The 18055-nt window shown below is 36.7% G+C and overlaps 1 protein-coding gene across 1 annotated transcript; it reads right to left on the bottom strand.

Moving 5' to 3' along the window:
* Window positions 1-4768: 4768 nt before the first annotated feature.
* LOC126234444 (UPF0547 protein C16orf87 homolog) lies at window positions 4769-15486 on the bottom strand. The gene is made up of 2 exons (XM_049943138.1): window positions 15291-15486; window positions 4769-6332 (listed from the first exon to the last, which is right to left on the bottom strand). The coding sequence occupies exon 2, from the start codon at window positions 6180-6182 to the stop codon at window positions 5703-5705; it is 480 nt and encodes a 159-aa protein (XP_049799095.1). The 5' UTR covers window positions 6183-6332; window positions 15291-15486; the 3' UTR covers window positions 4769-5702.
* Window positions 15487-18055: the final 2569 nt, after the last annotated feature.

Here is an 18055-nt window from a genome sequence, read left to right as displayed (position 1 = left end):
AGAAATGAAATATCAGACAAAAAACGAAATAGGTTAGGTAAAATCTCACAACAAGACGCGATAGAGCAATTAGATGAAAAGAAGCAGAAATTACAAGCATTCGCCAAACGACTTAGAAGATACAAAAAAAGTGAAAATAGAAGGAAACAAAACCAAACATTCAACAAAAACCGAAAGAAGTTTTACCAGACAATAGATAACACGCACATTAAAAATAGACAATCCACCAAACATAACAGACATGGAACACGTCTAGAGCAACATATGGTCAAACCCAGTACAACATAAGACACGCACGGAGGATACAAGCAGAAACAGACTCATACAAGATGATACCACAAATGCCTGAATTGATAATTTTGCAACATGAAGTCACCCTAGCAATTAATTCTACGCACAATTGGAAAGCCCCTGGAAATGATAAAATAGCAAATTTCTGGCTAAAGAAGTTCACCTCAACACATTCACATCTAACTAAATTATTTAACAATTACATTGCAGACCCATACACAGTCCCTGATACACTTAACACAAGGAATAACTTATCTGAAACCTAAAGATCACGTAGACACAGCAAACCCAGCAAAATATCACCCATAACATGCCTACCAACAATATACAAAATATTAACTTCAGTCATTACACAGAAATTAATGACACATACAACACAGAACAAAATTATAAATGAAGAACAAAAACGCTGCTGCAAAGGAGCATGAGGATGTAAAGAGCAACTGATAATAGAAACAGAGGTGACATATCAAGCTAAAACTAAACAAAGGTCGCTGCACTACGCATACATTGATTACCAAAAAGCTTTTGATAGTGTACCCCACCCATGGTTACTACAAATATTGGAAATATACAAAGTAGATCCTAAATTGATACAGTTCCTAAACATAGTAATGAAAAATTGGAAAACCACACTTAATATCCAAACAAATTCAAATAATATCTCATCACAGCCAATACAGATTAAGCGTGGAATATACCAAGGAGACCCTTTAAGTCCTTTCTGGTTCTGCCTTGCTCTGAACCCACTATCCAACAAGCTAAATAATACAAATTATGGATATAATATTACTGGAACATACCAACACAAAATCACACGTGCTATACATGGATGATCTAAAACTACTGGCAACAACTAAACAACAACTCAACCAATTACTAAAGATAACAGAAGTATTCAGCAATGATATAAATATGGCTTTTGGAACAGACAAATGTAGGAAAAATAGCATAGTCAAGGGAAAACACACTAAACTAGAAGATTACATATTGGATAACCACAGCGACTGCATAGAAGCGATGGAAAAAAGATGCCTATAAATATCTAGGATACAGACAAAAAATAGGAATAGATAATACAAATATTAAAGAAGAACTAAAAGAAAAATATAGACAAAGACTAACAAAAATACTGAAAACGGAATTGACAGCAAGACAGAAGACAAAAGCTATAAATACTTATGCTATACCAATACTGACCTAGTCATTTGGAGTAGTAAAATGGAGTAACACAGACCTAGAAGCACTCAATACACTTACACGAACACAATGCCACAAATATAGAATACATCACATACATTCAGCAACAGAAAGATTCACATTAAGCAGAAAGGGAGGAAGGGGATTTATCGACATAAAAAACCTAAATTATGGACAGGTAGACAATTTAAGAAAATTCTTTATAGACCGAGCAGAAACTAGCAAAATACACAAAGCAATCACTCATATAAATACATCGGCTACACCATTGCAATTTCATAACCACTTCTACAACCCTTTAGATCACATAACATCAACAGATACAAAGAAAGTAAATTGGAAAAAGAAAACACTACATGGCAAGCACCCGTATCATCTAACACAGCCACACATCGATCAAGACGCATCCAACACATGGCTAAGAAAAGGCAATATATACAGTGAGATGGAAGGATTCATGATTGCAATACAGGATCAAACAATAAACACCAGATATTACAGCAAGAATATTATTAATGATCCCAATACCACAACAGATAAATGAAGACTTTGCAAACAACAAATAGAAACAGTAGATCACATCACAAGCGGATGTACAGTACTAGCAAATACAGAATACACCAGAAGACATGACAATGTAGCAAAAATAATACAACAACAACTTGCCATACAACATAAACTAATAAAACAACACATTCTCACAGACAAGTATGCACCACAAAATGTACTGGAGAATGATGAATACAAATTATACTGGAACAGAACCATTATAACAGGTACAACATCACATAACAAACCTGACATCATACTCACCAATAAAAAGAAGAAATTAACACAACTAATCGAAATATCCATACCAAATACAACAAATATACAGAAGAAAACAGGAGAAAAAATAGAAAAATACATCCAACTGGCTGAGGAAGTCAAGGACATAAGGCATCAGGATAAAGTTAACATTATACCAATTATACTATCAACTACAGGAGTCATCACACAATATCCACCAGTACATCAACAGAATACAGCTACATCCAAACGTATATATACAACTACAGAAATCTGTAATTATTGATACATGTTCAATTACCCGAAAGTTCCTAAATGCAATGTAACATATTCAGTACAGTTAAAAGGAAGTCACGCTTGATCAAGTCCACGTCACTTTCCATTTTTAACCAGACATAACGTCTGAGAAAGGAAAGAAATAATAATAAAATGATAATAAGTCATGTTTCAAATGAACTGAGAAATGGTGAACGCAGGGAACAAAGTATTTTTATCAGCCGTTACATCACTTCCAAGATAAGAAATGGCAATTTGTACTTGGATACAATCATCTTTAACAAACTAACATGCAGGCAAATAATGCAGACAGCTTAAAAATACCAAAAATAAAATAGTGGGCACCTGCTCCTTTGAGTGTGCCAACACAGACCACCACTCTTGGCCAATGCCTTGTTCATGGCAAACTATACACACCAAGGTCAACATAATGTCTTGAAAGAGTAACACATTATGTTACAGTGCATGTTACTTTCCTGTTTGAGCTGAGAAGGCATCTGTGTAGCATCACTTTGTGTATAATGAAGGGCACAATGTGAGTACTTTTACTGCCGGTATTACTCAGTACCATATGGATTCCACATGACATTTAGCAGTGTTGGACTGTCTTAATACTGAGTTGTATAGAAGATTCTAATACTATAGACTTGATGTGGTTCAACAGCATTTGTATTTCTACACTGTGAATACAAGATAGACCACAAGAAAAGTTTTCCAGGTACAGTATGTGACTTTCTTGAAACTGGCAAAATTTGGCACTGGAACTTTTGAAGAGACAAGCATTAACCTCAGGCATGAATACTAAACAAGTCACGGTATGACCAACTTCTGTTAAAACACCAACAGGAGCCAGCATAATTCCTAAGTTGGTCCTGTTGCATTCTTCACTGACATGATATGCTATTCTGTTTAAGCATATCCAATGCTGAGACAGTCATGACAAACATATTGCAAAGCAGTTCAAAGGTCAAGAGCAGCTATTATAACAAGATACTTTTTGATTAAAATTTGCAGTGATTTTTACACACTAACTGTTCTTCCCTTCTGTTATGGAATGATAGAATAAATACTTGGCTAAGATGTTCACCGATGTAGGAAAAGATAGAGTGCTACTTACTGTAATGGTAAATGGCTAAGTTGCAGACAGGCACTATTAAAAGGCACACATAAGCTTTCGGCCTCTGCTTTCATTGGAAAAAGAGAAAAACACATTTATTTATAAAAGCAAGCACATCTCACAAACATGACCACCAACTCAAGCAGCTCAGGCTAGAACACCTGAGCTTCCAAAGTCGGCGCTCACATGTGTGTGAGATGTGCTTGCTTGTGTGAATGAATGGTGTGTGTTTCTCTTTTTTCCGATTATGGCTGACGTTAAAAGCTTGTGTGTCCGAAGGCTGAGGCTGAAAGCTCGTGTGTACGTGTCTTAACTGAGCCAATCTTGCAACTTATAGTTTGTATCCTTTATGGTAAGTAGCAATCTATCTTTTCCTACATTGTTGATATTCCTATCTGGAGTTTCCATTGTTTGCTAAGAAGTTCAGTAATTCAACTCCAGGCTATACCAATATAAATGGTAACAGCAGTAAAGATACCAACCAGCTGCCACAACAGTGGCTGACCTAAGTGCGAAGTCTGTAGCGGAAACTGGATGCTGTGCTGTCTTCAGATGAAAAATCTAGAGTCCATTTGTAAAGTCAACCAAAGCTGTGCAATCAAAATTTAGAAAACTGGATGTATTTGCTGTGTCACACTTAATCCAACATTTGCTGAATTTGGTTCATTTGCTGAATTTGGTTACACAGAAACATCACATTTGGCATTAAATGATGACCTCTGCTGGAGACAATTACCTCGATATATGAATCTGTACATTTTGCAGTCTTGATCACATTCTAATTTTTTGAACAGTGTTGGCTTTCCAGCCATCACCGGATTTATAATGACAAGACACTGATCAGCTCATTTATTAACTATGCATACTCTGCATCACTGTCTTTTATAAGCTCTGGTGGTGACTGTAAAACCAATTATCTGTTCAGATAAATTAACATGTGATCAAGACTGCAAACTTTACAGTTTACAGGGAAGTTATTCGAGTATTTGCAAACAAACGAAAATAATTCTGGAACACAGAGTAGAAAATGTTAAAATCTTGTGGACATGCCCTATTTTAGCTTAAAGTGGAAGGCAATAAATTGTGAAAACAATACAATGTGCAAATATTTGTAATTTGTTCACAAAGAATTTTGGCTATACACTCTTCTGAACTTACAATGAAAATGGTTTCATGGATATGATGTATACCCAACTGATTATTACAATAGTCTATTCCAGTAAAAATTGTTTGATGGTATGAAAATTAATTTCAATCTGATACATCGACTTGACACTGACGTACAACAAATCTGATATAAACGTTTTAACACACAATCATCTATTTATATGATAACTTTGAAGTAATAAAACGTGTAATTTTGTCAGTTAACAAGTGCAGAGGCAACACAGAAATGAAAATTATAACTCTGTAAGTAGCAATATATGATCCAGTAGTAAATGTCACAAACGGCAGTAAACACTTCACCTGTGCTTAGCACGAAAATTGAATTTGAATTTCATCATATTACAGTTGTTTATACAATTTAATTGGATATACTCTCTAATGGATACCAGAATGAAGTCCAATAAAGGTTTAGTGCTACACCATTACAAGCCCTGACAACACAGCTATGCTTCCAAATACTTGCAAATAAGAAAAGGTAATACTGTGTTGATCAGTTGTAGCACTTTTCATATAATGAGAGAACAACTGCAAATGTTTATTCTTAAGTTCAGCATTCAGTTACTATGCTCAAAAACTTTTCAGCTGAATGTTTTTGGTGTTATTAAATGAATCACACATGTGGGTGAAAGAAACAAATGCAAGGAACATCAGTGACTTATTAATCAAAAAGCAGATTTGCTGCTTGAATCAATATATGGTTACTGCATACAGTTCATAATTACTGGAGGGCACAAACTTGTTTCAATTTAACCCTGTTTGAAATCTAAGAAACAAGGGAAGCAAAACTGTATATCGTTCCCCTGTCTACGAGATTACTATAACATATAAATTCCTATTACATCACAAAATGTAAATCCAGGAATTATACTCTCCATGATGTTACACCCATTTTTCGGTTAATTTCAGAGAGAATAACAGAACATTTGAAGCCATTCTCTGGTGAAATTATTTGTAAACAATTGTCCCTATCATCACTATCCTGTTCTGTTCTGAAGTTGCGCTTCCGCTTCCTTTTGAGATGCACAACATCGTCATCTGCACCAATCTGTTCATCACTTTTGCTTTGTGACTGGTCAGCAGAAGTACGCATACTGCGCTTTCGTTGTTGCTGCTTCCTTGTCTCCTTGTCATACTCCAATGCATCGTAGTAATTAGGCTTCTCTCGTTTTACCCTTTCTGTACGGCGACGGGTAATGCTTGTGCCATCACCCTCTTGTGCAGCATTTGATCGCCTTCCAACAAATATATGTCCACATGCACATGTCTTTGATGCAATAGGTAACTGCATGGAGCACTTGGGACAGCTCTTGGCTATCATTTTGTGTTTCGGAACTTTCCTCATTGTGTCACTTTGTTTACGTACATGGGTCTTCAGAAGGCCGAGAGCATGAATTATAGTTTACTCCACCCGTGCATCGTTTACTTCATGCCAACTTTATCTGCTTCAAGTTGTTAATTACACTGAATGTGTGAATGATCAATTACAGCATTCCTGAAAAGAAAGAGACAAAATTGTTGAGATTCTACAAAGTACACATGATGTTCATCACAAGGAGCAAATAGTGAACATAATCTACGACTAAAATGCTTATTGTGTCTTCAGAAGTGATCCTTTTATAGTGAAACAGAACATGGATACTGTCAAAATAAAAGAACATCCATGGCTGTATCTATGCTGATCATGGCAATGGCGAATATAGCTGTTGTTGAGAGCTCTGTATCTGAGACTTTTAGCACATGAAATAAAATAGGGAGAAAAGGATGCTTAAAAAGTGAATACAAGTTCCTGCTGGACTGTGACCGTTTTCGCATCGCTCCTCCCACCACCACCCCTACTGCCAACTTTTGGTGTCACCAAGCTCTAGGTTGGAAGATAATGATTTTGCTGCAAGTTTGGGAAGTCAATGGATATGAATGAGAAATAAAGGTTACAGTAACACACTCACCTGTATTTTAAAAAGAGCATGTGAGTCTACACACATGCTCACAAATAAAAACTTTACAAAATATTAGTACAGAGTCTGTAAGAAGATATGCTGAAATACTGCAGCAGACCCCTGCAGCAGACTGAACAGTAAAAACTGACAGGTCAGCTACCCAGAAAAATTATATGAAAGTGTGGGTGTGTTATTTTGGACATGGTGTGAAAGAACACTGTAACTGATTCACCTTGATGGGCAATGAATCCACCACTTTCAGTGCAGATGCATAGTTACATCTGACCTCCTGCAGGAATCTCAAAGTAGAGTGTATGGAGGACATGGACAAGGACTGCACGCAGGTGGTACTAGATGCAAATGTGGGTCAGCCAAGAGGCATGCTATTGCAATAAACACCATGTCCGGGTGGCACTGTGGTTGATGCAATTGCCTAGTAAGGAAGAGATCTTCGATTCGAATCCTTGTCTGGCACATATTTTCACTCACCATTCTGCATAAAGTCCCGATGCAGCTCATATCAATAGTCTCATTTTCTTTCCTTTCTCCTCCTCCCCCCCCCCCCTCCTCTACATTCTATTTACATAACACTCAGCAAAAACATTAAAAACTCCTTCCTAATACTTCAAGTTGGAGTCCATACAACTCAAAAAATTTTAGAAGGTAACACACATCTCTTGTTGTTGCCCAGGTATAACAACTAATTAAGCTTGTCGAAAAGAGCACAAAAAAATTAATGGAAGATTAAAGATGTAATGACAGATGAAAGGGACACATACATATCTCAGCATCGAAAATTTAAATGTAGCGGTGTTTTAATTCTTATTGCAACTGATGTTTGAGAGCTGAAAGGTGGATCTTACACTATTAATACCAATCAAAAACAGGGTTGCACTTGAAATGCTAAATTGCTCTTTAAGATCTTTGGTTCTTCATAGAGCATTTATTGTACTGGGGAGCAAATGTGATTTGTGATACACTCAGCAACTCTTTTATATCTTGTTGGAGGATTGAAAATCTGGTTTCTAATACACACTTCTAATGACATTTGTTAGCGATACTGGGAATGAGGTGCAATAGGAAATTAATTAATGAAATGTCTGATACAGACATATTTTTTTGATCTGTTTGATCTCAACACATATCAATAACTGTATATTGCATAGTTAGCCACACCAGCCGGAAGACTTGTTTTGATGGTGTTTCACAATTTTCGCAATTCTGACTGTTATAACATTAGAGTAGAATATGTCGCAAACTCCGCTAATCAAAACATTCTGTGTTTCGCATGTGTATTAAATATGGGAGTAGATTTCTGATTATACTTTTGTGTGTGATCATAAATACCAGATAGGTCTAATTCAAATTACTAGATTCTAATAATTTTCTGTTTCTGTTGTTTTCGCATTATCCTTGATGTGTCAAAATGTGAGTATATATTAATATAACGTGTATTTTTGAACATTTGTGATTGCTGTGAAAAATTCACATTATATCACCAATTTTAAACTTAATCTGTGTTTTTTTTAGACACTCTGTTTTTGAACAAGGATGCTGTTGCCAAACATTCCCCAATTTCACTGTATATTTATATGAAAAAAGGATATTGTTGCAGATAATTTTTTGGCACTTTCAACTGCTTATGCTTTATACAATTTTAGCAGCAGAATATTAATAAAAAAATCATTCATCCCTAATTCCTGCGCACATCTAAATGAATAAATGCATGTTTCTGAGAATTTTCTGAATTCACAATTGGGGCTATATCAGCATTTGTGACTTACAGCTATTGTGTCACATATTACAATTAACATATCATTATATTACTTTTCTCTTTTAACACGAGTGTATTGTGTCAGAATTTATCTTAAGTTAACATTATTGCACCATCCCATGCCTAGAGACCTAATTTCAGAAAAAAGTTCCCACAGTAGCATCATGGATATTATTGAAATTGTGTGTTAATGTTTGTACAAGTTCCCAATGATCATTGGTAAAGTTTTACTATTTCCAATTTAATACTTGCAGAGCTATAGTCATTTGTTTGACCCCATGGCGGAGCTATCGGCCGTGCATCAGTGACTTTTCAGCCACTTTGGGACACAGTAAATTTTACCTTCTTATATCTCCATAAGCAACAACAGAATACACGTGAAACTTTGCATATAATAAGGTACCAATATAAGGCCTTATATTATAAAATGTCATTCTCTTACTGCAGTCCAATAGTTTACAAATTGAGGAGAAACTTTTTTTTCTAAAAATATAAAAAAATGGCTCTTTTAAACCATTTTAATTAAAGACACCATGTTCTAAACTACATTTGGTTTTTAAATGTGAGCATATGAGGTCCTAAAAAAGAATAATAAGGTGGAGTTGCACTGAAAATGGGCCCATACGCCACCTAATATTCCACTCTCTTTTGTAGCTCTAATAATCTGAGGCAATCACATTTGAAACATGTAACTTTTTGAGTTCTGTGTTACCAAAATTTCTTCCCAAACAATCCCATCAGTGACAACATCTGACCAGCAGTACAAATTTACTCCTGACATTTACAGCAAAATAATGAAACCTGTATAAAATTCAAGTAGCTTGATGTAAACATAAGCTGAGGATTCTAAAATAGACTACTTCTAGCTTTGGCCTCTCAGCTTATAGAAACATGTCATCTACTTGAAACCCTTATTAGTTTTGGGAACCTAAGGCAAAGAAACCCACCCATGGCTGCTGTTACACCTAGACCTATTCACCCTGCAGCAAAGATGGGCATTTAGAGAGTACTGCAATTTAAAATTTACAAGTCCTGCCTCTACTGCTGGCAGGTGGTGCTATGATATTGGTATTGGTCCATAACAGCAGTTCATTCTGAGATGATTATTTTTGTTTGATTTGGAGAGAAGGGAATATTAATCCTAACAATTAATTTTAATCCCCAGCCTGGCTCATTCCCCATGAAATGAGCCAGGAAAGTAAAGATTTAGGCATGTGAATGGACTAACAAAATATAAAATTTAATGATTTGAAACTCATTTTTACTGTACTCAAGATATTTAGTTATGAATTGTGCTCCCAAAGGTTGTACAAAAATGTGCTCCAGGAACATAAAGAAATTTTGTTATATTGGCTCAAATGATTTGCTTTCTGTGAAACAGATGATGCAACAATGAGCAACATGCTATGTAACAATAGGCTTCCTTGGTATCCTACACTGAATAATTTCGTCAAATAAGCTTTGTTTCAAATTTTTTCTCTCATCTTGAAAGTCACAGGAACTGCTGTCACACCCATGACAAAAAAAAGAAGAAGAATATAAAGTTTGCATCTTGTTTCTACAAATATTTCACAATTTTTAAGATTCTACGAAAGTCAGGTTAAGAAAATATAACTCCTAATCCTATTAATTTTTCAGAATAACTGTATTTTATTGAAGTGTGACAGTAATATACATCACAGGTGTGGCAATATGCACACGTTTTTAAAGATATTTCACCATAATGAAATACCAGCATATAAAATTTAAAACAAGTTGTTTCTGTTCATGTGAAATCTTAAACTGGTGAAATACAACATATATACAGGTCTGCTTACATTAAAAACATATGTAATTTATGTATCTTGCATTCCCAGATAATGATGTTTTTGACAGAAAGAATGAGAAATCTGTAGGATAAAATGAAGGAAGATCCACTGAAACATGAACACTTCAGAAAGGAGAGAGAAAGGGACAAAGTGAGAAGAATGAAGCATAGATAGGAACTGCTGATGAAAAAAACAGTCTACTAAGAAAGAAAGAGAAGGATAAAACTAGATAAAGGTTGTGTAGATAAAGGAAATGTAAAAATATGGCTGGGATGAGCCACACCAGTGGCTAGGGTCTCACAAATGTTCTCAAACATTAGGCAAGGCTGTAAATAAGGCAAAAAAGTCAGTTCCAAACAGTCCAAGGCAACAGACTGCTGCTGTTAGGAAACAAGATTAAGGACCTGGATCTTACTGAAAAAAATGTTAAGATACTCCCAAAGGGTTCAAGGTATTTGTCAACTGAAACAAAAAATGAAGTAATTGAGTATTTTTGTCAAGATGATGTTAGCTGCACTACTACTGGAATTCGTGATGTAAAATCTGAAACATGTCAATGTGTGCATACATAAATACTATGCAGATTTTAAATTTCTAACGGAAAGCATTTCACATGTGATTCCAGATTTTCCTAATTCTACCAAAGAATTGCTTCAGACACTCATTTGTGATGTATAAAATTAGGATTGTATGATAGGAAAATGCAGAAAGTGTCAGTGTAATGTCTCGTTGCGGTTGACTAACGAAAATCTAGATAGAATTCTGTCGCGGAAGGAGTGTAAGGACTGGCAAAGTTAATGGAAAATACATGATCACTGGAAGCAATCACTGAAGCATTAGAGGACAAGATGTCAAAATTTAAAATGCATTTCTGGGTAAGGAAGAAACAAGCCAAATATTCTGCATCTTTTAAGAAAGAGCTTACAAAGAATGCTGCCATGCAAGTTGACTTTGTCGAAAACTTTTCTTTAATGTCATAAGATGAAATTCAGGTCACACATAGGAGCTGTAAACTAGCAATATTATTTGCAAGCTGTGTATGGGACAGTCTAAAGGTTACTTATTATGCAATTGCAAGTGATTACCTTTCACATGACAAATTTGCCGTTTGGAGCTTTCTTGGAAAAAAGATAACAAATCTAAAACAGTTGAATCCAAATTTACAAAAAACTCAAGTTTCCTGGAAACTGCACTGCACACGCAAAGAAATTTGCTGTTTATACTAGTAATAAACTGAATGAAGTTCATGTTCTCTTCGTAGCAGTGAAGTAGACAAGACAAAGGAAATGTAGTTAAGGTTTGGGGAAGATGTCATTCCAATTCCTAAAGTCCATTCTAACATTATTTTAGAAATTATGACAGTCGTCATATTTTAGCTTCAGAAACATTTGGAAGTGAAATCGCATGATATGAAATTCCGTAGATTTCTAAATCCAAGAAACAGCTGAAATTTTCTGTGCAGGCAACCATAAATCCAGCTATGGAAATTAAAGCTGGAACCTTTCTAATCATAGCACTTCAGAGTGACAGGGGAACTGGACAGAATTTTGTTTCTGTTTGCCAACCAGGTTAATGTTATTAAAATCATACGAGGAAGAAAAGAAACTCTTCCGAGTATTGAAAATAACATTTCGGTTCGTTGTTTCTTTCTGAAAGATTGTTGCTAAAATTTTGAATCTTCTTGCATTTCAAATGAAAGGAAATCAAGTTTTTGATTGTTGATAACAGAAGTTGTGCTATTGTTTTGAAAATAATGTTACATTCTTTCTTACATTTTAATGGCTAATTAAATTAGTTTTCAGTTTTATGCACTTATTAATTCATTTACGTATAATCATTCAACATTTTCCCTGTAAAGGGAAAGTGTTACATTGTACTCCTGAATTTTGTCACACCCATGACAATAGAATCAGTCTTCCACAATCGCAAGTGTATTTGCAAGTGCAAGTGTTTGTGCCACATTCAGCTGCTAAAGCCTGCATTGTAAAATTTTGCATCTAATTTCTTAGTCACTGAAGCAGTCCACAACAAAAAGTTATGGTTTTTGAGTAACAAAGGTTTTTGTTTGTAAATGTGGTCTTCACTTTGTGAATATGTCTTCAACATTTTTCATTAGGCCGTAATGGACGCTTGACAACTCAAAACAGCATGGTCAGCTTAATAATTCTATCAAAATACTGAGGATTAACGACAACTTTCTTCTCCTTTTTCTACTTCTGTATTCATTCCATGCCCTAGCCATGTGCGCATTATCCTTAAATTTACACGGTGCATCAGATTTGAAACATACAATTCCATTTTATGGAAAATGAACCCCATTGTTATAGACTTGGACTGTAGTGGCCTCATTATCTGATCACTCTCTTTATGATGTTTCCAACATTTGGCAGGTTGTCCCCTTCTCATCCCTCCAATAGTTCCTCTACATCTATATTCATCAAGTGTATATATGAGAGAACACCCTTGCTGGAACTGAGGGTTTTGTGTAATTCAGCCACTACTGGTTAGTCACAAAGAACTTCCTTTTTCGGGATCTGACAGGCCTGTCTTAACATAACTGTTTCAACTAAACCACAAACCAGGCAAATTGGAGCATACTTTTTGAAAATTAAACAACAACTTTACGAGAAATTTCAGCTCTGTTTCTCATAAGGCTGCTCTATCCTCAAGATGGATTTTAATTCTTGAGTACTTTACTAGGCATAGTCCATTACTGGCAGAATGGCCTTGTAGAAAGCACAAGTAGCCTTCTGTCCCATTTGCAAAGGTACTATATGTCTCCAGGCTAACAAACTGAATAGCTAAAATACTTGAGAGAAATAGTAAAAACCTGTAGGCTATTTTTCAGTTAATTCAAAATAAAAAAAACTTACTCCAACCTATCACACATCCACTTGACCACAAGTGAAATTTGCAGCAGCAAAGCAACTGGAGAACTGCAACAGGATATAGGTTTATCATCATACATTTTCTAGTTAAAGAATACTGTACAATTCAAGAAGAAATTCTGAGCAGTAGAATGTATCAGTAAGAAGAGCTCTAACTGCAACAAAGATAAATGCTACAAGCTACCCATGGTAAGGTGAAAATTAGAACTCACGGCAAGCATCCTCAGAAGTATAACATTAATAGGCCTATGTTTATTTCTGACATGTTTCTGTAACTCCCCTCCACCCCTCCTAGACTGCTTGCTGTTAGTAACTAACAAAACAGTCTACCAATGAGAGACTAAGAAACAGATGGAAAAATGTTGAATAAACCCAACTTAGTTTCCTCTTACTTTCATTGCAATAATGACTGATCAGCAACATCTGTACCCTAAAACTATCATTACAATGTCTGCCATACACAAGTTCCAACGGACATACGGAAGCGTCCGATCCCGCCCATCTGCTTTGACCCATGACGTCACAAATATGGCGGGAACAAAAACACACACACACACACACACACACACACACACACACACACACACACACACACACACACACACACACACACTTTCCACAAGAAGCCTAATGACACTAACGGGACAATCGCGGGAAGTGGGGTGTTTTGGGTGGGGGGGGGGGGGGGGGGGGCAAACTAAATATAAACAAATTTAGACGCCTTGCGTAGCTACAACGTGTAAGTGAAGACAGTCATGCATGAATACCCACCCACCTCCCCAGGGGTCGTAACCCCTGCCACCCATAGAAGATAAAGATGCTTCAGTAGCTGATTAGTGTTTTTTGTCTTTAAAAAAAATTCTCACGGGGTAGAACGAACAGATCAGAAAGATAAATATAATAAACTAAAACAGAAATTGGAGGAAACAGATAATTAAAACAATAAGTGTTTTGAAATTTTAAAAAAATCTCACGAGATAGAACGAACAGATCAGAAAAGTAAATAAAATAAGATAAAACAGAACTGGAGACAGCCATACACAAACCAAACTCCGCGCCGTCATGACGTCACGCACAACACCCTTACGTCACGGATCAAAGCCGACGCGTGGGATCGGACGCTTCTGTCGACCCGTTCCGACAAACATGGATATAACTACGACTTTAGTTTTTTAAATAATGTGCAGTACTCAAAACTCTGTTAAAAAATGGGTATCAGCATATTATCTGGGATATAGTGCAAGGTAACCACTCACACAGCAGTGTCGCTGTAATGTAATGTAATGGCCAATGCTTATTCTTAATAAAACACTTTTCTCTAGGTACTGTATGTTAAGTCACTATTTCCACTTATTCCGTCAGTAGTTCCTCCATACACGATACATGAAAACAAATTGGTCTACAGCATGGTAATTCCCTCCTACTCTCAGGAATCTTTGTAGTGGTGACAATTATCCATAGCGTAGCCTGAGATATGTGTTATAATTATATTCTAAGGCGGAAGACTAAACGATTATAAATGCGAAACAAAAGTTATGGTAACAAGTCAATTCGCTCTGTAACTCGATGTCCGAGTTCCCTCAAACACTCGCAACTGCAAGGAAAATTAAGTACAGCTGTAAAACCTTGCATTACTGTTACATCTGGGTGCATATTGTGTAGCCTACACGTATCTTACGTAAACTGTGAAGAATTTAAGGGTTATTGGAGGGCGGGGGGGGGGGGGGGGGGGGGGGGGTACGCGTACGAGAAAGCTTTTAAAACAAATCGAATAAACCTGCCGTATGTACAATGGCCCCAATAATAATAAATTTCGGAAACCATGTTCTGATTATCCTGACCAAAAATGACAAATACGACTCATCGACGCTTTCTGTACAAAATTCAGAAAGAAGACAGTAAATCTTGCTCAGAGAAGCGCAACTGATCATGAAGTCAGCAGCATTTCAATTGCTACTTCACTTAGTTACAATATCCTTCCGTTTACTAATTCATAGGTGTCCAGAACGACACAAATCACAATAAAACAAACTCAAGACAAACCTTTCATTTTACGTGTTTACATGCTAATAAACATCGTCCAAGTGAGTCACTTGCCTCAAGTGGCTAAAATGTGACTCTTTGTCATGCACAAAGCGAACAAACGACGTTTCCATATTTTCCCACTAATCGATTATATTCATGACACAACCGACGTTATTTTTGCGAACAATGCTAATACACGACAAAGACATATCCAATATCCATAGTAGCACCAGAGCTACGACCATATATATCTTTAGAGTTAAGCTGGGTTTACACTAGCAAGTCGCTTGCAGAAGTTATTGCTGCAAGTTATTGCTAGCCGCTTGCAGCTGTGTTTACACAGCAGCGCAAGAATTAAGCAAGATTCTTCCGCAAGTTCTTTGGCAAGAAACTTGCGTCAACAACTTGCTGGACTGTTTACACATGCTTTCAGTACCACTACGAGTAGGCGGGTGAGATATGCTGCAGCTCTTGTAATTGTAATGCAAAACGTGAAAAAGAAAAAGAGAAGTATTTGGGTTAGAGAGTAGATAATGAGAAGATCGCAAAATGGTGCCTGTAATAACCTTTTGCAAGAAATTAGTATCGAGAGCATGGATACTTTTGAAAACTTTTGCAGAATGCCCTCAAATGATCTGGAGTATTTGTTGATGTTAATAGCGCCCGTCATATCAAAAAGAGACACAAACTTCGGTACTGCTATTTCAGCAAAGGAACGTTTGCTAGTCACTCTATGATTTATAGCTACCGGTGAGCTACGAATAAAATAGGCATTTCATTTATTTATGTGAAACCTACAACCAAAAAAAGTGAATTTTGAAATCTTTTCTTTGTAGGAGACTCATACAAGTCCCTAATGTACCTGTTTCATATTCCCATCAGCACGATGTCTCTGATCGTACCCGATGTATGTAGAGCCATTTTTAACGTCTTGAAAAGGGAAAATTATTTGAAGGTATGTGAAAACACAACAATGAAATTAATTTTTTATTGAAATAAACTGCATTTTACAGAATGATATGCTTATAAAAATGTTTTTTGTCTAATGCTGATAAAATGTTAAGTGACAAGCTAAGTAAATAGAACATGTAATAATTACACATCGTCTTTTTATAGACTCCTAAAACAACAAGCGAGTGGATGCAGGTGGCAAAGGGGTTGTGTCTTCAAGTTATGCTACTTTCTATGTACTTCTTTTATAGGTGTGTCGAATATCGACGAGATTTCATTTAATGCGCTCATCTTCTTCACTCTATCCTTAAAGTCTCGGTTATGCACGTTCCGTATTTCGGGGTAGCTCTCCACGGCTTCAATAAAATGTTCTGTATCCTGCTTCATCCATTCCCGTTTCTTCTCCATTTCTGAAATTTGTTTGCATATAATATGTAAGATGGTTGCATAAAATTAAGTCACCACATTAAGTAAAATGTTAAATATGGGTAATATGCAGACGACATACTTACTATAGCTTGCGTTTGCTACTTGCAGGAAATAGAAATAAATCCTAAAAGCTGCAAGTTACTTGCAGATACTTCTTGCGTGGTGTTCACACTGGAAGCGGAAAACGTGCAGCAAGTCACTTCCGCAATAAATTGCTACGGCCGCAAGTCGACTTGGCGATATGTTTACACCCGCAAATCGCGCGGCAAGTTCCTCTGCATAAGTAAATTGCTGCAATAACTTGCTAGTGTAAACCGAGCATTAAAGCACAGTCTAACATGTTAGACTGTGGTTAAAGCCCGTCCACACGTTACGATCTGTCTGCGCACAACACATCTGCGCAGACAGATCGTTGCGTGTGGACAGAAGATTTGCACCAACCTGAGGTGTGTGCTAACCTGGAAGTTGGAGTTGGAGGTTTGAGCGAAACCTCTCAAATCTGTGGGTTCAAACCACATCTGCGCAGACAAGTTGGAGTGGAGCGTGTAGACAGGAGATCGCCGCAAATCTGGCGCGAAACAGCTGTTTGCTCAGTCTAGTGTTTGTGTGCACAGGGCATTAAATTGGCTGATACTCGTCAGTGTTCTCGAGAGTTTGTAAGTGAATTCATTGAAATATGTAGAAACCATCCATGTTTGTGGAAGATTAAAAGTAAAGAATATAGTGACCAAGACAAAAAGACTGCAGCATACAATGCTCTAATTGAGTTATCCAAAGTTCAGAAATCTAGATCTGATGTAGGAGTAGATCAAGTATACCAGCCAACGTTATGGTATTTTGATCTGCTTGGCTTTCTTGGTGATCAAGAAACGCCACGACCAAGCAGGAGTACAATTGAAGGTGAAATTGGAGTGTCAATGTTACCGCCAGCCGTTCATGAGGAGAAATTGCCCTTCTCATACAAGTATTTTTTCTCATAATATGAAGGGTTACAAGCTTTAAGAGATAATTATAAGTTTCGACATCCATCCGCAAATAATTTCGCCAGTCGTTAGGTTCGTCCTGCAACTCTCTCAGTAAATTTACGTGAGAAAACTGCTTTCGCTTTAGCAGCCACTGTCTACACCATTTTGCCCGCTTTCTCTGTTTCCTGCGGTTGGTCTGAATGTTTTTTGCAACACAAGTTGCGAACACAGACCACAACAGAACTTCCTCCATGTCTATATTTGAAAATAACTGAATTAAGTGTTTGACGTTTAAGGGGAGCGTAGTCGTTTGCCACTGATATTTCTTTTCTACACCGACAGATGGCGGGCGAGTAGTAGATTGGGGTTTGTGTCGTGTGAACACACCACATTTGCAGCGATCTTTTGCATGTACAGACATCTGCACCGATGTCTGCG

The sequence above is a fragment of the Schistocerca nitens genome, chromosome 2 (genome assembly GCF_023898315.1).
Source record: "Schistocerca nitens isolate TAMUIC-IGC-003100 chromosome 2, iqSchNite1.1, whole genome shotgun sequence".
Classification (NCBI taxonomy): Eukaryota; Metazoa; Arthropoda; class Insecta; order Orthoptera; family Acrididae; genus Schistocerca; species Schistocerca nitens.
The sequence above is the reverse complement of the archived record's forward strand: the minus strand, read 5'-3'. Positions and strand labels throughout refer to the sequence as shown.